This window comes from Boleophthalmus pectinirostris, unplaced genomic scaffold (genome assembly GCF_026225935.1).
Source record: "Boleophthalmus pectinirostris isolate CB_2022bp ecotype Guang Dong unplaced genomic scaffold, ASM2622593v1 HiC_scaffold_18, whole genome shotgun sequence".
Classification (NCBI taxonomy): Eukaryota; Metazoa; Chordata; class Actinopteri; order Gobiiformes; family Gobiidae; genus Boleophthalmus; species Boleophthalmus pectinirostris.
Window position 1 is genome coordinate 5,095,074 of NW_026571133.1, and position 21,968 is coordinate 5,117,041.

The window sequence follows — 21,968 nt, forward strand, 5'->3', positions numbered from 1 at the left end:
TGGATCAATAAAGTTTGTCTAAGGCTAAGTCTAGGTTATTTTAATAGATCCATGGTTACTACCACCGCCACAAAGCCTGTCGAAAGTCGTCATCTGCATGTTTCTGAAGTCTTCTGGTTTTGTGACGTAAGCGTGAATAGAGCCCAGTCGCAATTCGATAGCCCGAGCTAACAAACAAAAACTGTAAACAAGTAGATGTTTCAGAGTAGTTTCAGGGGAGTTATCTCCTCTCTTCAGGCAGATAGAAGGCAGTGTCCACCAGCGTCTGATCACAACTGAAAAAGCAGCTTGGATGAGCTGCAAAATGATCAAAAAACTTTTGTCCAGTTGATAGAATTGAATTTCTCCTTTGCTCTAGTAACCAGACAGTAAGTGCACAGTTAGTAAGTGCACAGTTATAATAATCTCAAAAATCTGCACATGGTACTTTAACAAACCTCTCTTTAGTCATTTGTCCAAAGGAAAATTTTGGTGAAATTGATCATGAGGAGAGGCGTGGAGTGGACAAAAAAATACAGAAAATAATTACAGAAATTTAAGTATAAATGTAAATGAAATCTCAAATAACCTCTTTGCTGTTTAATGAATTATTTTCCTTTTTTGTAATAGAAAAGAAAATTGACATTTTTACACAGAACATTCAACATTATTGAGTTGTTTATTTTTTGTAAAATATATGACTTATTTATTTTTCCTCCATTCTGTTTTGTGTAGTCATACTTTGTTTTATTTTTTAGGAACAATATGAAGCCTTTAAGGCTCAGAAAGTCATCATGATGAATTACAATCAGGACCTTCTTCGCATGGTAGAACACATCCTCCCAGACTCCACCTCTTTGGAGGAAGTGACAGATCGTACAAAGAAGTTCACTTACGAGTCGGACCACCTGCTGGACCTGATACTACAGGACCTCAAGTCCCAGATCCACAAATATGAACAACTGATTGAAAAGTACAAAAACTATGTGGACTTTTTGGACGACAAACGTGCTGAACTGCGAAAAAGTCCTGGGTCACGTTTATATTTCTACTGAGCTCTTCTGAGTAGAAACTGGTGGTGGTGTTGCATTCATATAAATCTGTAAAATGAAATCAAATATGCTGGTCTAGGTGAACGTCTGTGTTATTAAAGTGGACATATTACACAAACATGACTTTTGTGAGCTTTTAATCATATTGTTAGCAGAGATGGAACAGGTACTCGGTTTTGTTACCCATGTAAAAGATGTTATTATCCAAGTAAAACCTTAAGTAAAAGTGTCACATGAAAAATCTACTTAAGTCAAAGTGTTAAAGTACCTGTTTGAAAATGTAATTCAAGAGTAAAAAGTGATTTCATGCAGATTTCGAGGTCTTATAAAACTTCAAATGTAGTGATTTTGATAAAGATTTTGTTCAACAGAAACAAGTGACTCTTTTCTTCTAGCTGGGGGTTATTCCATCAAAGTGGAATAATAAAGCCAACAATGCCACGGGTCAGACAATACACATAATTAGCCTAAGGAGGAAAAGGTCACACAGGTTTGTCAGTTTAATAAGAATAAGTATGAGGTAAAGGGCCACATGATAGCTTTTGTGATTGCAGGCAGGTTGAGGTGTCAGAAGAATGCCACCAAACAGGAACAATAAGTCAGTAATAGACACAAAACTAATGAGACAGAAAGAGACCAAAAGCAGCAGTTGGGTGCTCCATGTGGCCTGGCTCCATCACACCACTGATCACCTGGGCTTAGCATAGACTACACTGTTGTTGGGCAAGAGGGAGTGACACCTGGTGGAAGACAGCAGCAGGTGCACGCTGCTACACTAGTACTAACCAACCCCAACTAACCCCGTTCAGCTTCTGAGACCTGACTTTGACTAGGAGGCATTATTCAAACCAAGCAGTATTTGTGAATGAGAATTGACTTTACAATGCTGTGTCAGTATCAAATATGGATATTTTGGTATCAATTCACCAATCAGTAGGTCGTACACAAATCAATTAATCAGTCAAACTGTATTTATAAAGCACTTTTCATACAAAAATGTAACACAAAGGGTTTTACAGTGATTAAAAACAATCCCACATTTCCTTCCACCCACCCACCTACCCAACCCCCACAACAGCCTGAACCCACACAACCAAACAACCAAGACACACACACACACACACACACACACACACACACACACAATTTTGTTTCTTATTTTCAGTGCAAAAACTCATTGTTTTTCTTATTTTAAGTGTAGCAAGATGTATTTTCATATTTTAAGTACAAAAAATCTTATTCCACTGACAGATCATTTTATTTTTCAAGTGAAATTTACTTGAATCATGATCAAACTTTCTTAATTCAAGTCATCTTAACTTGACTAGATTGTGTTTTTTTCAGTGTAGGCCTTGATAAATCTTAAAAATGTTTTTTTGTTCAGTTTTGTATCTTTTAAACTGTTTGAGTTTTGGGGAGTTTAAAGTTAGATAGCCGTACCTGAATTGACAGGATGTGCCAGCGCGGGAGAGCCGAGCCAAGGGTAACAGGGCTTTAGTTACCTGGATGGTGTACAGATCGCACGGGACTGAAATGGCACTGGATGAACGATCAGGCCAGCTGTAGAGCAAAATTGTTTTAACCTAGTTGTATCCCATACACAAATGTGCTAATTGAAACAGTAAAATTAATGGTAAGGTGGTAAAAGGCTAGGACAAAGTACGCCTTTAAATGTTCTTTGTGCCCCCTGCTGGCCAACCTTGAAAAAGTCCCATGTCAGTAATGTATGTTTTTGCTTCTAGTCATTAACAGAATTTATTTCCCAAATTTGGTACAAATCCAACAATGTTGACGTATCATGTCTATGGTAGGGGGCGCTATAGTGTTCACGTTTCATATGTTTTATAGTGTATTATATTCAGGCTGTGATCATGCATTAGTGATGCAAATTTCAGCACGATCGGACTAAACCTGTGTGTGTAATCATTCAAGTATTTATTGGGGGAGTCTTTGCGCCCCTGCTGGCCAATGGTGGAAAATGCATGATGTCTGTAATAGACTTTTTTGTTTGTAATCATGCACAGAATTAAATTCCCGAATGTGGTCCAAATCCGATATTGTTTACTTTTCATGTCTATACTAGGGGGCGCTATGGAGTTCACTTTTCATATGTTTTATAGTGTATCATGTTTAGGCCATGATCGTGCATTAGTGATTCAAATTTCAGCACGATCAGACTAAGCCTGTGGGTGGAATAATTTTTTAACTATTTTTTGGTGGAGTCTTTGCGCCCCTGCTGGCCAACCGTGAAAAATGCCCCATGTCCTTAATGGACTTTTTTTGGTCCAATTCTGACAATGTTGACGTTTCATGTCTATGCTAGGGGGCGCTATAGAGTTCACTTTTATTAAATTTCATATTTCATTACATTCAGACCTGGATCACACAATTGTGATTTGAATTTGAGTTCTCTAGGACAATGCCTGTGGCCGTGACAGGTCACCGAAAAAACAGGAAATGAACGCGTTTTGCCGGCGTGCTACGGGCGAACCGTAAGGAGTATCTCAAAAAAAATTGATGATTTTTGTGAGTTTATGTCTGTAGATGTGACATGTCAAATCTGAGCTCATTTGGACAAACACACCCAAGTCAAAACGGCGCCGAATGTTTGATCCAATATGGCCGACTTCCTGTTCATCATAGGGGTGCACAATGATTGACTTTTTTTGCTTGTCTCCTTGAGTTCTATCACTGCTCCGAATTTCGTGACCGTACGACAAAATTTGCCTCAGACTCCCATTCATTTAAAAATGTGCATTTTCAAGGGGGCGCTGTTGAGCGGGGGGGCTTTGGGCATTGTTGCGATGCCCATTTTATCAAATTTTTCACCGGACCGGTCGATCTGAACCCGGTGTGGGGACTTTTCGTCGACTTTTAGGCCCTCAAAATTGAGATCCTTTGCAAGGAAAAAAAATAAATAAATAAAAAATAAATAAATAAATAATAATAAGAAGAAACCGGCGAAGAACAATAGCCCTCGCCAGTTACTTCGTTACTGGCTCGGGCCAAATATGTCTGAACGTTCATTGTAAGCTCTTGTTTCAATACACTTAAAGGAAAAGCTTATTAATACAATCAAAGATGGATCTGAATCACTGGAATTGAGAATTGATTGTTTTTCAAGCATACAAACTTAACATCACCTTAAAAACAAAAAAAAACAAAACCATACAGTACAGTTTCATTGTCAAAGATACGTTACATTAGTCATGTTTACTTGAATTAGTAGTGGTACTTTTACTTTTATGTGCATTTCCTATGTTTGAGGTCTGTAAAAAAAAACAAAAAAAAACAAACTGATGTTGTGATGAGTAATGACTGAAAACCTTAGAATCCAATGTGTCCAAAAGTGAAATAAACAACAACTTTAAGATTTAAAAAAAGAGTAGAGAGAAAATGGGAAAGGATATTTAAAGTCTTACTACTGTAACTTACTTAAAACTCTGATTAAATTAATAAAATGACATAAATATATAAAATTTAAAAAGTTACTTACGTGTTTTTCTTTAAGTCTTTCTCTTCAGCTTGAGCATTTCTTCTTACTTTTCTTTTTCTCCAGTGAACTCTGCAGGGAGGTGCTGTAGAAACAGAAGTTAAAAAAAAAACTTTGAAACTGAAAGCAAATTTTAACTTTAAAAAATACTATCCCATCACATTGAGTCTGTTCAATTCTAACGCTAACCACAAAAATCACTTGTCCAGCTCCTGCTTCGTTCACTAAATCTGAAATTCCTGGTGTTTAGCAGCAGGCTCCTCCCCTCGCAGACACACACACCATTAGAAAGCATTGATTGGCGCAGGTCAGGCCCAGTCGTCAGCCTTTAGTTTGGCCCGATCAGCTAAACCAGTGGACTGCAAATGCACAGGCTACAGTATTCTCTATTATAGACAATTACAGGAGGTGCACGTACATGTTTCAACCAACGACACAGCCTGGAAAATGTATGTTACGTTTTAGAATCAGATATTTACAGATATTTTCAGTATAACATTATAAAAGGTCCTTTGTATTGATCTGTACATAATAAACTTCTGTTACACAAAACACTACCAGAATCCATGTATCACTGGTTAATTAGTTTTTTTAAAAAAACCAAAAATAAGAAAAGAAACAAACAAACAACTGTTTTCTTCACTATTTCTCTCCAAAACCAAAATGAAAAAAATAAATAAATAAAAATAAACCATTAATGATTCAGGTTTTTTTCAGTTTTTGATTTTGTGTTTAAATGAAAAATGGAAAAAAAGGGATAATGACCGTTTCCCGTTTACATGACTTAAACTGGACTAAACCAGGTCCGGCACCAGATCAGAACCAGACCGGGACCAGACCGGGGCTGAGACCAGGACTGAGACCGGGACCAGGACCAGGACTGAGACCGGGACCGAGACCAGGACTGAGACCGGAACTGAGACCGGAACTGAGACCGCGACCAGACCAGTACCAGACTGTGATTGAGACTGGGACTGAGACAGGGACTTGAGACCAGGACCATGAGACTGAGAGACTGAGACTGGAACCAGATTAGGACTGAGACCAGGACTTAGACCGGGAGCAGACCAGAACTTAGATCGAGACCGGGACCAGACAGTGATTGAGACCAGGACCAGACCGGGACCAGACCGGGATCAGACTGCGATTGAGACCGGGACCAGGCCGGGACTGAGACCAGGACCACACCAGAACTGAGACCAGGACTGAGACTGGGACCAGATCAGGACTGAAAACGGTTTAGTCCTGGTTTAGTGCTGGTTCAATTTAGGTTTAGAGCTGGTTTAGACCTGTTCAGTCCTGTTTTAGTCGTGGTTTAATCCTAGTTTCACCCTACTCTCCACAGATCTGACCTGTAACTTGGTCTGGTTTGGTCTCCATGAAGATAGAAAGGTTTAACACCATACTGTGAAACATTCCAGAATAAGCAACAACATCTCCATGGAGAAAATCATTTGACAGACCCTCCAGCAGAAAAGTTACACAATGCACCTTTAAGTATTGCACTTTTTTTTTTTTGCACTTCCGTACCTTGAGTTACAAAGTCTGGAGCTTATTCCTTGCTAAATACTAACAATTGTAATAAGGTTATTAGCAAAGAGGAAGCAGGAAGGAAAGGAGGAGGCAAAACAAATTCCCCACGTGAAATGGACAAAAGATGGAAAACAGGCGATAATAATTACTCAAAAATAATCCAATTTCTCTGGTGTCGTAGCTGCAAAGTACACGTGACCGTACTGGATAAAAGTGGGAGACAAAACTTTAATAAAATAGCAATAATACCAACATTTTACTAATATATGTTTAACAGTGTTGGGGAGTAACAGATTACATGTATCGGAGTTACGTAATCAGAGTATAAATTATGAGTAACTATATTCAGTTACAGTTACTGTTTCAATGACAGTTACAGTTACTTGGTTGAAATAAATGGATTACATGGCGGTATTTTCCTGTTTTCACATTTTGGGCTATTCCCCTTTTTTTGTGATTCCACTCATTGCCGGACACTAAACCAGGTCTAAACTAGGTCTAAACCAGAAATAAACCAGGACTAAAACCAGGACTAATGCTGGACTAAAACCAGGTCTAAACCAGGTCTAAACTAGGTTTAAACCATGACTAAACCAGGACTAAACCCAGGTCCAAACTAGGTCTAAACCAGGACTAAACCAGGTCTAAAACCAGGTCTAAACTAGGTTTAAACCATGACTAAACCAGGACTAAACCCAGGACTAAACCAGGGCTAAACCAGATCTAAACCAGGACTAAACCAGGACAAAACCAGGTCTAAACCAAAACTAAACCAGGACTAAACCAGGATAAACCAGGACTAAAACCAGGTCTAAAACCAGGACTAAAACCAGGTCTAAACCAGGATTTAACAGGACTAAATCATGCTGCGCGGACGTGTCTCCTCGTCTTCTATCAATGATATTTTTAATCTGGTGAAGTAAAGTCTGGGCTTTTTTATTTTCTTTTATCAGACAAAACTTCTCATGTTATGATTTCCTCGTCTTTGCTTCTCTACAGCAAATCAAGTAATCCAAAGTATTCAGATTACATTACTCACTTTAAGTAATTTAATGGATTACGTTACAGACTACATTTTGGGGTATGTAATCTGTAGAGGAATATATTTTAAAAGTCACCTTCCCAACACTGATGTTTAATTTTACGCAACATTATTCAAGCAACAAGTGACAGTTTATTACGAGTTCGGGTTATGCTAATGATGCTAACGTTTGCGTTACGTAAACTACCGGAAGAGTTTTACGCACGTCTATTCTAAACATTAACATTAATTTCGAAATAAACAATTAAAACTATGTATTCATGCCATAGACTAAAAAAAATAGAAGTTTACGTGATATAAGAGAAATTAAAAGTGAGAGACGAAACTTTAATAAAAATAGCATTAATACCAACATTTTACTAATAATTTTTTAGCAACATTATTCTAGCGACAGGTGACAGTTTACGAGTTCGGGTTATTTTAATAGATCCATGGAGTTTGTTTATTTATTTATTTATTTATTCTTGTATTTATTTTATTTTATTTTTTTAGATCCATGGGGTTATGCTAGTGAAGCTAACGTTAGCGTTACGTAAGATACCGGAAGAGTTTTACGCACGTCTATTGTAAACATTAATTAATTCATTTTGAAATAAACAATTAAAACTACATATTCATGTCATAGCCTAAAAAAATAGAAGTTTACATGATATCAGAAAAAAATATAAGTGTGTTTCTTACCTGTGGATTGTGGAAAAAGGAAGGTTTGGTTGGGAGCATGTTGTCGCCACTTGCTTCTGCCAATTTAACAATTAACAAGGTGTATATGTAGAGACTATATACCACATTTTATCAGATATTTTTAGTTTTTTTATGCTTATATTTTTATTTCTTAAAATAATCTTAGCGCAAGAAATCAGTGTATATGTTCTAGGTCAAGTGTTTCTCAAACTGTGGTCCTGAGACTTGGACAGCTCTTCAGTTTGAGGGCTCACCTGATTTAGAGTGAATTTTATCCACTTTTTGTCCACTATTGGGTAATTTCTTGTTTAGAACTGCAAAAGAAATGATGTAGTCCACTTTTAGACCTGGTTCAGCCTTAGATTAGACCTTGAATAGTCTTGTTATAAACCTGGTTTAGATCTGGTACTCGGAAAGCCAAATCCTGACTTTGGTGTGAAACATTTTGAGAGCCACTGTTCTAGGTTATTTCACTTAGAGGTGTTAACAATAATGGGGAAAATTTCAAAATATAAAAGACTATAGTCCAGTTTTAGACCGGGTTCAGCCTTAGATTAGCCTGGAATAGTCTTGTTATAGACCTGGTTTAGATCTTACTGATAGTGAAAATTTTGAAAGCCACTGTTATAGGTTATTTTACAGTATATACTGGCTAAAATAAAAGCATTAGGCCTATTATAAGACTTTTTTATTATTTCTAGGCTGACTTCATCAATGTCCATCCAACTGTATTCAGCTTTTGCACCGATATCTTACTATTATATGGGTCTATTTCAGTTTTATTTATTTGTTTTTAATATGTTGTTTTTACAATGTTGTCCACTTTTAGGCCTTTAGGCACTTTTTAGATCGGGTACTCGGAAAGCCAAATCCTTTCTTTGGTCATAATTGGTGTGCAAATTTTGAGAGACACTGTTCTAGGTTATTTCACTTAGAGACGGTAACAATAATGGTGAAAATTTCAAAATATAAAAGACGATAGTCCACTTTTAGACCTAGTTCAGCCTTAGATAAGACCTGGAATAGTCTTGTTATAGACCTGGTTTAGATCTGGTACTCATACTCACTCTTGCTGATACTTGGTGTGAAAATTTTGAGAGCCACTGGTGATAATTTCAATATATAAAAGGCTAAAATAAAAGCATTAGGCCTATTATAAGAGATTTGGATTAATTCAGTGTCCATCATTGTTATTCAGCTTTTGCACCGATATCTTACTATTATATGGGTCTATTTCAGTTTAATTTATTTTTTTAATCTGTTGTTTTTACTATGTTTGTGTTATTAAATTGTAGATTAAAAAAAAACAAAAAACTTTCTCTATGCACAGCACTTTGGAAAGTCTTTGTTTATACAGAAATACAGTGGATTAAACTGGATACTGGATTTTTCCCTTCCAACTAGCAGATGACAAATTAATATTTTTGTAAATGTGGATCACAAAAGAAAAACAAGAAAGGTTAAAAGTATTTTATTTAAATTGTTTCCAAATGCACTGCTGTACTGTAAAATTTCCATCACATTGAACAATAGTTATCAGATATTTGAAATGAAAAAACATCAGTTGTGTCAAATAAACCAATTAAATCTTGCTTTTCCTTTTTATTTTTATTTATTGCACTGCTACTTTTTTATAAGCTGCTGGTACTTTGCATTACTGAGTTTAAGTTTTGAATATTTTGAATACAAAAATAGTACACAAAATAGCTTTTCCTCTATTCAGATATAGTTTCTCTGTAAAGGTTATTTTGAACATAAAATACAAATTATACAGACATTTGTACAGGCAATATATTGTTTGAATCCCTGTGTGTGTGTTTATTACAGTAGTGCAACTTGTTTCGTCATTGCTCGAAGATTTATAGACTTGTATCATAAAATGTATCTGAGAATTAAGACATTTTTAAACAGTAAATTAGCCAAAATACAAAGTCCCAAAAAAACAAATTCCAATAAATAACTCTCATTGAGGTAGTGCCGTTACACATATATTCCCAAAATGTCCTGTACATGTCAAAATAATTGCTACAAGTTTCTTCATTTTGAACATTTTTGTAATTTTTATGTTTAAAGACGGAGTGTTTTTTTTACGTCTGTGGGGTATTTATTGCTAAAACATAACAATTAGATCACCATGTTACATTTTATTGTTTTGAAAATGCAATATTCGCCGAAAACAACTTATCAACATATTTTATCAGTTTGGATTTTGATGCTCTGAGTCTCCCCTTTCTTTGCTCTCCGTGCTAAGTCACCCCCCTTTCAGAGCGCTGTCACAACACAATCAGCGTGCGTCCCGCTAATGAAACTACTGCACATCGCCTCAGGTTTGTGAAGTTGTAGTGTACAGTTTTCTATCAAGTTTTTGTTTATCTGTGGAGAACTGCTTTGTGAAAATTGTAAGGAGGATCTGAATAATGGGGGAGATCGCTAAATTACTCAAACATGCACAGATGACATCTAAAACCTCTTCTGGCATGTTTTCGATGAGAGAAGAGCATTATAACATAGTAAAAAGCTCCAAAAATGATTGTTTTTGCATTATACCGCCTCTTTACTCTCATTTTTGTAATGTTTTTAAAGTATTATTTAGAGATTAAGAATAATACTGTAAGTGGTTATGTTGTTTCTAAACTTGGCCAAACATAAATTGTCAAATATATTGCTAAAATAACAATTAAAGAAATTAACAAATAATAAAATACAATGTCTGTACAAATAAAATAAAAAAAATTACTTTACAATTAACTTTGAAACTAGCTGCAGGACTAAGAGGATTTGTGCATTGACACTGTAAGAGCTGTTGAGGGGAAAAAAATAAAATACAATATTGAAAATAAAATTACACCCAAGTAAAATTGTTTATGTTAAAGTTGTATTATTTAAGCAAGGTAAAAGCAAGATTTGTTAAAAAAGAAAAAAAGAAAAAAGGAAATATTTCTGCTGGTATGGATATAACTGGAATAAAAGTTAAGTAATTCACTGTAAATAAACCAATAATAATAAAGTTAAGTTTTGATATTGCAGTAAAACCATGTATAATATTGCATTTATGTATCTTAAAGGCGCATTGTGTAACTTTTCTGGTGGAGGGTCCGTCTCCTGCTTGTTTCTATGGATACGTCATTGTTCCATGTTCCACGGTGTCACATTAAACAGCTCTGTTTTACATTTATTCAATTACAGGTGGGTTTTATAGCTCAAAAATACCTCAAAAAACAGGCATTCTGATTAGGAGTGGGGTTGGTTTTCCACAGATCTGACCTGTAACTTCGTCTGGTTTGGTCTCCGTGAAGATAGAAAGGTTTAATGCCATACTGTGAAACATTCCAGACAAAGCAATAACATCTCCAGAAGAAGGAGAAAAGCATTTGACGGACCCTCGGCCAGAAAAGTTACACAGTGCAGCTTTACGTTTCGTGGCTATAGGTGGTGTATAACAGTCTGTAGACAGAGCAGTGGTGAGCGCAGACCGGTGTGACCCTGTGCGGAGGGACCAGCGCAGTCGTCAGTATCATCAGGATCATCAGTATCTGCAGCAGGAGTCGGTGGAGAATCTGCTGGTGTAGGCTTCATAGATGGAGTCCAGGAAAGAGCTGTCGTTCTGGAAAACGCAAAACACACATTATGCGTAAATACAACCCGCTGTTTTCAATCAGTGTTTGTTAAAGAGAGCAACTGTACGCAAGATCTAACTGCGGCCCCCCAGATACAAATAAAGAAAAAAGGCTTTTACAGTTACAAACACATTAGACATGCAGAGTTATTTACCGTATTTTCTGCACTATAGGCGCTCTGGACTATAAGGCGCACTGTCATTAAATGGTCTATTTTCAAACTTTTTTCACAAATAAACCGCACCGGACTTTAAAGGAAACACAACAGTTGGATGGGTGAGTGGTTTTGTTTGTTTGTGGCGTTCACGGTGACTCTGGGCTTTGTTCAGTTGTGGCGTGTAGGGAGGTGCTGTCTGGGACCGCTGGATTGTCGGCGTGTTCGCAGTGACTCAGTTGTTCAGTTGTGTCGAGAAGCGGCACATTGCACTCGCTTTTTCGGTTCGTTCCTCTGTTCCGTTCCTCGTCGGCGTGGAGTGATGAGTGTCTGCGGGTGTGTTTCGCTGTGCGGTCGCTGTCTGCTCCGTGTGTGTTTGCGTGCGCTGCGGGTGGTGCGGCTTTATAGTCTGAAGTCGTGCTGGGACACCCGAGTGGAGTCGTGTATAGGGCGCTCTGGATTGTGGGGCGCGCAGTTGTTTTTTGATGGGGTTGGAGGCTTAAGAGCACGACCAATAGCCCGGAAAATACGGTGTTATTTTTGGAGTTTTGTAACGTCTTTAAAATGGTATCTGTACTGCCCACCATGAGATCCGTCCGTATTTTTAGTTTTAACGCAAAAAAACCAAAACAAAACATTGAAATAGTTCAGAGCAGGGGTGTCAAACTCAAATTCACAGAGGCCAAAATTAAAAACTGTGACTAAGTTGTGGGCCAAACTAAATATTGATTGAAAAATTTCAACAACATCTGCATGTTTGCTCTTCTTTCGAGATATGTAATATTAAACCTTTTCTTATTAAAATAAATGTTTCATGTTTTACTTAAACATTGAGTCCAAAAACAAACATAATATAAAATAATAACACAATTTAAAAAAAATAATGTCTCTATAGCTTATCGGTAGCCGGTGGGCAGCTCTAATATGTATTTGATATGATCTCGCAGGCCAAAAATAATTATATCACGGGCCAAATTTGTCCTATGTCTGGTACAGCAGCAGAAAGAACAAATACAGTGAGCTTTACCAAAACAAATTATTCCATCTTTTGAATGGTCAAAAGTCTCCAAAATGACACTGATAATTGTAAACTGTAACTCTCCTCTGACCTATAATGAGCTATAATGTTATACCTGACAGATAAATGTGTTTAGACTTTCACCTGTATGAGATGCAGGAGCGTGGCCTGGAGCTGGCTCCTGGACAGGATCTGGACCGGGTTTGGACCAGGTCTCGGGGCCTGAGGAGGGGCTGGACCGGGTTTGGTCTGACTGAAGACGCTCGGAGACAGGAGCATCGTCGGGGCAACAGTCGCTGGGATACGCTGAGGAGAGATGACCTGGACAAAAGGTAATGCAAAATCATATTAGTGACGCAATGGAGTCGTGGCTAAAAAAAGTTCTTTGTGTAAATCTCGGTCAATAGAAAGACTACTGTGTACAGTGGTCCTTTGTTTATCACGGGGGTTACGTTCTAAAAATAAGTAGTCAGCTTTATATTTTATAATTATTGTATCTGTTTTAAGGCTGTAAAACCCCTCAACACACACACTTTTCTCAGACGGAACATTTACAACACTTTTTGCATCCTTCTTAAAACTTATAGCTGCTGTCGTCCTGATGTTATTTTCCTCCTTCTTTATGTAACAAACCAAAGATAATTTTTTTTCGTACAGCACCACACCCGCCCGTCAACCCAAGATAAGCTAAACCCGGACTCACGAAAAAAACTGCCCTAAAAAAATCTGCGAAATAGCGAGACCATGAAAGGTGAACCGTGATATAGCGAGGGACGAATGTAAATCTCAGTCCAAGAAATTAAAATACACAAATCAGACTATTGTATTTTCATATACAAATCAAGAATCTCGGACTTCCGGTCATTGCGCACTGCATACTGGGAAGGATTTTCCGAAAAAGTGAGCATCAAACCGCCACGTTTGATTTGCCAGTGGTCTATTGCCAAAGTCAATTTTTTCAAGTTTTTTGAACCACATCACTTTTGTTTCTGGTTCTGATATTGTCATATTTTAGTTTTATCGTAATTGTGTGGTTGTTGGATCCTAACAGCAGAAAACGGCTCGAGAAATTTGTTTGCGAACTCCATAAATGCAAAAGGGAATCAGATGTGTGTGACTGTAAACCTCTGTTGAAAATGTTTCCCTTCCCAACAGAATTGAAAAATAGTGAAAGGTGAAGGCGATGGGCAGGATTGATCCACAGGAAGGACGAAAAAGAAAACCTTTGGCTGCCTAAAACATCCTGAGTTTGCAGCGAACATTTTATATCAAAATCTAAATAGATTTATGAATGACAAATTGGAAAAAAAAGAATCTCTCCTTTGTCGACGGCTAAAACTGTCTTACGAAAACAAATTACTTATTCGGTATTTACCTGAAATTGCAGAGCTGCCTTTTGTCCCACAGTGGCTGTAGTCTGGTTTGAGACCTGGTTCAGACCTGGATTTCGGGGGTCCGTGTGAGAGGGGCCCATAAACCTGGGGGCGAGGGCAGGTCCGGGGGGAGGGTCGGAGGAGGCGCGACTCTGCTCCTGCTGGACGATCTGCAGCTTCTGGAGGAGCTCGTGAGGAGAGACCACACCGGGCATCTGGGCAGAGAAACCTGAAATAAAACAAGAGATTTTAAGATAAGTATCAAAATATTTCACAGTTTAATTAACGTTTCTTTTACAAAACAACTGAGCAAGTCCAGAGGCATGAATATTATAGACGGAGGAAAATGTCTGCCATCTGCTTGTCTCCATGGCGATGTTAGACTGCTCCATTTTAAAAGCTTGATTTTTACTGTTAAAGGTGCACTATGTAACTTTTTTGGTTGGGGGTCTGTCACCTGCTTGTTTCTATGGATATGTCATTGCTCTGGAATGTTCCACAGTATGACACTAAACAGATCTACCTTACATTGATTAGACAATATTTGGTTTTATAGCTCAAAAATACCCAGAAAAACACAGACAAAGCACCAACATCTCCACGGAGAAAAGAATCTGACAGACCCTCCATCAGAAAAGTTACACAATGCACCTTTAAAAACGTGAAAAACAACTAGTCAATAAAAAAAAAAAAAATTTGCAGAGGGCCAAAGTTATTCCTCACTTACCTTATGCATTTAGAGCATCCTAATTATTCACCACGATGAGTTTTTAAGTGCTTTCCACAGCTTTCAGAGACACACAACAACAAGTAGCATGCTGACAGTGCACTTCATGATTAGTAGTCAATAAAGTGCTATAATGTTGATGCAGACCCTACACAGCTGACTTATTTTGACCTCAAGAGGGAAAGATAATGTCTTCTTAACATCAAATGCATGGAAAAAATGGGTACAGGGCCTATAAGACTAACCTGATTGATCAACCTGATTGATCTGACCTCGCAGCATTAGGATTCGTTCCCTTGACGGTAGGCGGGTACTTTTTTTAATTAACCAATCACTGCTATTTGATCATGACATAAGTAATGCGCCAAATTCCGCAGGAAGAAGGGCAATAACGTCTTTTCCTTTGATAAAATTCACCAAACATTCTCTTTGTTCTGACTTTAAAACCTCAATCTCAGGAATCGTTGCCAACACAGAATGTCTGTCTTCGTCTACATCCATCTCGACGCTTTGTTTACTGTTGTGCTGTACCACAAAATGGACACCGACAGGCGCTTGAGTTTGACGTCATGGTTTCACAGCCATTCACTGATTGGCCGGTGCACAGTATACAACTTCCAGGGCTCTTGGAAACTGTCTAGTGTATTCTGATTCCTGACCTAGTCACTGGAGAGAAATGAAACTGAGCGGAGGCACTAGGTGGTTACTGGCTACTATAACACAATCAATCATTACAATCAAACACCAGTTTACACGTCAAAGATCTGTGGACAGCCAGGAAAGTTACACACTACATTTTAAAGTCTCACCTGTTAACTGCGCAGCTACGTGACAGTTGTGTTGACCTTCCCCTTGAGCGGGGTGGAAGATCAAGGGTTGGTTTTGATGCTGAGGGCACAAGGACACAGACTGTACGGGCAGCGATTGTACAGGCACCGATTGTATGGGCACAGAATGGGGTACGGGCACAGACTGGGGTACGGGCACAGACTGCGGTACGGGCACAGACTGCGGTACGGGCAGATTCTGGTGCACCGGAAAACACTGAGGAGCTACTGCCACCGGAGGCTGGCCCTGGAACAGTCTCTTGATGGGGTCAGACTGCATTTGCGGCTGAACTTGAGGCTGAACGTGCTGCGGCTGGTGCACGTGATGATGGTGATGGATGTGTGGCTGTGTTTGGTGAAAAACGTGGTGATGCTCAAACTGGTGCCCGTTGTCACACAGCCTGTTTTCTGGAGACTCTGACACAGTCTGTAGCGTCGCCCTCTGCCCCTGCATTAACTTCTGAATAGCTGGACAGTGCTGGGACTGGTCTGGCTGCTGTAGTCCTCCATCTGGTTTCACGTTTTGAATCTCGCCGGAGTTTTTAGTTTGCCCCGGGCGCGTCGTGTTTTCGTAGGTGAGGGTGCGGACCACGTGAGGGCGAGTGTTTTTGCTCGTGGATGACGTCATGCCGAAGTTGGTGGATGATGATGACGAAGAGGAGGGGGCAGGGTTAGGCTGAGACGGGACGAGTTTGAGTTGAGTCCCGAAAAGAGTAGCCAGAGAAAGACTGCCCTCATTTTCCTACAATAAGAGAAAAATACAGAATGAAAATATATTACTTTTATATAAAACTATAAACATAGATTTTTAAAAAGTCCATTTGATATAAGCAACATTATTATTTCCAATGCTCTACATTAAGTGTCTCCAACCTGTAGCTCTCCACCCCCTTACAAGTACCATATTTTCCGGGCTATTAGACGCACTCTTAAGCCTCTAACCCCATCAAAAAACGACTGCGCCCCACAATCCAGAGCGCCCTATACGCGAATCCAGTCAGGTGTCCCAGCACCACTTCAGTAAACTACAAAGCTGCACCACCCACAGCGCACGCAAACACACACGGAGCAGACAGGGACCACGCGGCGAAAAACACTCGCAGACACACTCATCACTCCAACCGACGAGGAACGGAACGGAGGAACGAACCGAAAAAGCGAGTGCAATGTGCCACTTCTAGACGCAACTGAACAACTGAGTCACTGCGAACACGCCGACAATCCAGCGATCCCAGACAGCACCTCCCTACACGCCACAACTGAACAAAGCCCAGAGTCACCGTGAACGCCACAAACAAACAAAACCACTCACCCATCCAACTGTTGGGTTTCGTTTAAAGTCCGGTGCGGTTTATTTGTGAAAAAAGTTTGAAAATAGACCATTTAATGACAATGCATCTTATAATCCAGAGCGCTTAATAGCCTGGAAAATACGGTATATAAAACTATAAGAACAGATTAAAAAGTTCATTTGGTATAAGCAACATTGTTATTTCCAATGCTCTACATCAAGGGTCTCCAACCTGTAGCTCTCCATCCCCTTACATGTAGCTCGCCAAGGGATTTCTGAATTATATATATTGTACGTAGGGTGACCAGATTTTCAAAATAAAAAACTGAGACATTGCCGTTTTTTTGGTGATTGGTAATTGCCTAACATGAGTCAGTATATTCACATTTTCTTTGTGTTTTGGTCATTTTTAAGCAGCTTTTCTGTATTTTACCAAAACAACTAACAGTTTTTTTGCCTCTCTTTACTGCCTCTTTTTTGCCTCTCTTCTCTCTAATTTATGTAATTAATGTCTCTCTCTCTCTTTTTTAATTTTAATCTTAAATTTTTGATGATTTTTATGTTTTAATTAGTTTTTATTGCGATTTTAATGTAATTCTTATTCTGTAAAGCACTTTGAATTACTTTGTGTACGAATTGTGCTGTACAAATAAACTTGCCTTGCCTTTACTGTTGGCAGGTGTCAAATTGGTAAAAAATAGGGACACTTGGGGCATTTTTTGTATAAAACTTGGACAAATCACTGGTTTGGATAAATCTGCTGGGACAGGGGACACAGGAGTCAAAACTGGAACTGTCCCGGGTAAATGGGGAAAGTCTGGTCACTCTAATTGTACTGAGTAAATGTGTTATTTTGAACTTTGTGCTCCGATAAATGGATAATGGGTTAAGGTTTTATAGGCGTGTAACTGTACAACAATAAGGCTTGCACTTTTATATCGACTCAATTTCTTATGACGCTAAAATGAGTAGCTCTCCAGCGTTTTCATTTTGTAAAGTAGCTCACTGGATGCAAAAGGTTGGAGATCTCTGCTCTACATACTAAGCTGTGTCAAGATATTTATTGAAATCTTACACTTTAATAATTTAATTTAAATAAAACAGAAGAGTAAAATTGTTAGTTTACAAGTAACAAAATAACAAAAAGGACTCAAATAATAGATTGATAAACAATAAAGAAAATGACTCTAAATGAAATACACTACAGGTCAAAAGTTTTAGAACAAACCAATTTTTTCCAGTTATTTATTACAATTCAAGTCGTGCAAGTCCAACGAAGAGCAAGAAATAGTACAAAGGTAAGAACTGAACAGCCAGAGGTAAAAAAAAAAAAAAAAGATAAAAGATAAAAACACAAGTCCAAGCTCTGCCAAACTATCTCAGGAAAAAAAGAACAAGATGGTAAACTTGAAAACATGGAGTGTCCAGCACAGTGTCCAGACTTAAACCCCATCGAGCTGGTTTGGGATGAACTGGACAGAAGAGTGAAGCAACCTACAGTGAACTTCTGCAACAGACTTGAGAAGAACTTTCTGAAGAATATTTGATTTCTATTGTAAAAAGAACGAGCCACGAGTGTGTTCAGCTGTTACATCTGCCAAAGGTGGACACTTTGATGAATCAAAATGCGTTAGAATACGTACTGATCAACAGTAAACAGTAAAAAACTAGAAAAAGTGTGGTGTTCTAAAACTTTTGACAGGTAATGTAGATCCTGTACAAACAGCGTGTGACCACTAGTCCACACTCTATGCATGTTTGCTGCAAGTATTTTCAGAAAAACATCCAGCTTTAAGACTATTTTTGAGTGCTCAACCTCTAGAGGAGCACTGCAATCAAATTATTTATGAATATTTCTTTTTTTTTGTGCGCGCTGAATCAGTGGCTGCGGTTACATCAAAAATGGATTGTCAGATTTGTATCTATCCAGTCTATTAAAATGCCATTGAAAGATTTTGTGGTTTGCATGTCATTTGAAGTTGAATCTTAGCCCAGAAATCAGCTCATAATCAGATTCTGATGCATGTGAACAAAGCCAGTGTCTTTTTCAACACACTAAATGATTGAAATACTGTATGTACTTTAGTGTTGTCAAAAGTAGTGATAATCAGATACTAACTGATTTAAAAAAAAATCATATAACTGGATAAAATTTGACCTTTCCTGATCAGTTTCATCTTGAGTTTTATCAGAACTAGTGTAAGATCGCATTGTATTTTAAAGAAATACTAGGGATAGGACAAGATCTCGTGACACAAGACCTCGTTAGACAGAATTGCCTCAAGACTGTGCACATATGAGATTTTTTTTCCTTTTTTTCCCTTTCCTATTTCATATTTTTACACTTTGGCTTAGATAAAAAAGGTTAACAGCGTTGAGTAACTCCTCTTGAGAAGCTGTAATGCCAAAAAGCAGTGCTACAGTGACACCAAAAATGTAAAATTAATACAGAAAAAAATTGTGAAGCCAAAATTGTGAACTGAACGACACAATTATCTATTAAAATTTTATCAAAATCTTGTCTTGTCTCGTTCTCGTGAGCTGAATCTCGTGACATTTTCTCGCATCACTAATAAAAACTATAACAAATCGTCTTAAAAGAAAGAGCTTTTGAAATTATCACTTGTGTAGAGTCTATTTTTTAGTATCAAAATAGAAAATTCAGTATCACGACAACACTCAGACATTTCATTTTTTACTGTATATTATTGTAAAGAGTGCTTGTTGTACCTGAGTGTTTGGTTTAACAGGAATTGGCTTGATCAGGTTTGGGTTTCCATAAAGCACACTACTGCCCCCTATCTCCTTTGGCTCAGATGACGACTTCTCCTGAGGAAAATAAAATGAAAACAGTGAAACTTTATGACACAGACATTACAGCTGTAGGGTTTGTATTCACTGCAGACGCTCCGGTGCTTTGGACTCGATGGGCCGGTGGAGCAGATGCCGAGTGGAGCCTCACCTTGTCGTACTCGTTGCGTGCTTTGGATAACATCTGGATAATGTCTACAGGTTTCCCTTCACTTCCTGCAGGAGACAGCCACCCCCCCTGAGACTGAGCCTGGACCTGCTCCTGGTGCGTCAGACTGTCACAGGAAGCACATTTTCACATCATTAAAGACAGAAAGACATAATAAAGTCATGTAATGTTATCAACACTGTTTTATAGAACCTGTTGTTGTAAATGTGTGTTTCTGTGCTTGTATTGCATCTCATAGACTACAAATATGAATTTTACACTGTTTTATTAGAGCCTTATTGTGGTGGATACATCTCTTCTGTTTCATTTGGTTAAGTTAAATATTATTTGAGCCTTTTTTCTTTTTTTAAATTACCTTTTTGACTTAATTCAATATAAACTTTTTTTTTTTTTTTTTTTACACCTTTGTTCCTGCCTTTCTGTTCGCTCCACTACACTTTTGCATTTTATATGAAGGGTACCACATTTTAAGCCTCCTGAGGATCTTTGATAATACAAATAGAATGTGAATGGTTAAGTATTTTATTCTTGCAAGTGAATATAAATAAAACTAAAAGCATGAAACATTCAGAGCCATGTGATGTATTAATGTGAATGTGTAAAATAAAACTAAAAAAATAAAAATAAAATTAATTCAGTGGCCACAAACAGCTAAACTTTAGTCCAGTTAACAGATTTTTTTATTTTTTTTATTTTACACATTCACATTAATACAGCACATGGCTCTGATGTTTCATGCCTTTAGTTTTATTTATACTCATTTGTAAGAATAAAATACTTAATACAAATAGAATGTGAATGGTTATCAAAGACCCTCAGGGGGCATAATTTTTTTTTTTTTGTGGACTTTCCATGAACGGCTGGGCACACACGATACTTACAACTTCATTCTCTGAGCGATGCGCTGGCAGTCCTCTTTATCATAAAACCAAATGCCATGGATGACCACTGGAACAGAGAAAACAGATGAAAAACAAGGGTTAATAACTACTCAATATTTACAGTACAGGGAAGACCTAAATAATGTTAAAGAAAATACAAACACATTCCAATTGTGGTCTAGGAAATTTGGAAAAGGTCCCAAATTGATTCAGATATCAGATATTAGAAGGGATGTAACAATAACCGAAATATTGTGATATCGTATCGTCAAAAGTCTCTCTATAATATCGTGGGCTGTCACAATACATCGATTTACAAGTTTTTTTCCTTAAATGCATTGATTTTATAATACCAATAACTAAGAAACATCGGGAACTACATATCCCATGATTCATTTCAGCGCAGTCAACATAAAGAAATATGTTTTTGACTTGAATTCTTGGGATTATGATGGAAATAATTCACATCAAAATCTTGTCAGGTATTTTAAAAGCAAAAAAGTGTCTATCTACAATTATATCAGCCTCTCTAAAATAGCACAATAAATATCGTACCGTGAGATGCATATCGTGATAATATCGTACTGAGAGATTTGGATATTGTTACATCCCTACACTGTATAAAGCCAGTGACGTCACCCACAGTGTTCAGCGCCGCTCAAATGAGGCTCGCGATGCTCACGGTTACAGGAGCGAATCTTGGAGCCACACTCGATGTTATGAATAGGATTTTATCGACGGAGAAAATAGTAAAAAAAAAAACATATTCAGGATCACGTAGAGCGGGTTAATACAAACATTTTAAAACCAAAATGACGAGGCTCACAGCAGCAGTTACAGAGAGAAGAGCCTCCTGATGAACTTCCTATTTGGCACACAGCGGCTACAGCGTTAGATACATTCACTCATATATACGGTCTATGGTTACATCCCTAGATATTAGACTTGCTGTTGTAGCTAAAAATCTGATATACCAATTAACCCACACAGCCCACAAATTGACGCTGTAAACTTCTAAAATAAACATTTAATTTTAATTCTGTAAATATCATCTGTCAAAATTATTCAACTTTAGTGCTCACATATTTCCAAAATTGGTCATATCTAGGGTTGGGTTTCATTAAGAAGTTGCCGAAACGATAGGCCACGATACGATACATGTAGAAAGTCTTTGTTACATCACGTCTTGTGCAAAATTGATATGAAACACGTCCGTTTTAATAATCAAAACAACGAAAATGTCAAATGTGCTGCATAAATGAGTTTCCTTCCTCTGAACAAGCAACAAAACTGTAGCTGTAACAAAATAATTTAGTAAAA

At 37.9% G+C, this 21,968-nt stretch overlaps 1 protein-coding gene across 1 annotated transcript in view; it reads right to left on the bottom strand.

Annotated features, from left to right (window-relative positions):
- Positions 1–9,268: 9,268 nt before the first annotated feature.
- Positions 9,269–21,968, bottom strand: part of dcp1b (decapping mRNA 1B) — a 34,102-nt gene continuing 21,402 nt past the window's right edge. The window contains exons 4-10 of the mRNA XM_020920191.2: positions 20,649–20,715; positions 19,750–19,873; positions 19,518–19,616; positions 15,479–16,238; positions 13,945–14,171; positions 12,714–12,890; positions 9,269–11,384 (exon numbers count right to left, since the gene is read on the bottom strand). Coding sequence (XP_020775850.2) covers positions 11,307–11,384; positions 12,714–12,890; positions 13,945–14,171; positions 15,479–16,238; positions 19,518–19,616; positions 19,750–19,873; positions 20,649–20,715 — 1,532 coding nt within the window. The 3' untranslated portion in view covers positions 9,269–11,306. The remainder of the gene's footprint in view (positions 11,385–12,713; positions 12,891–13,944; positions 14,172–15,478; positions 16,239–19,517; positions 19,617–19,749; positions 19,874–20,648; positions 20,716–21,968) is intronic.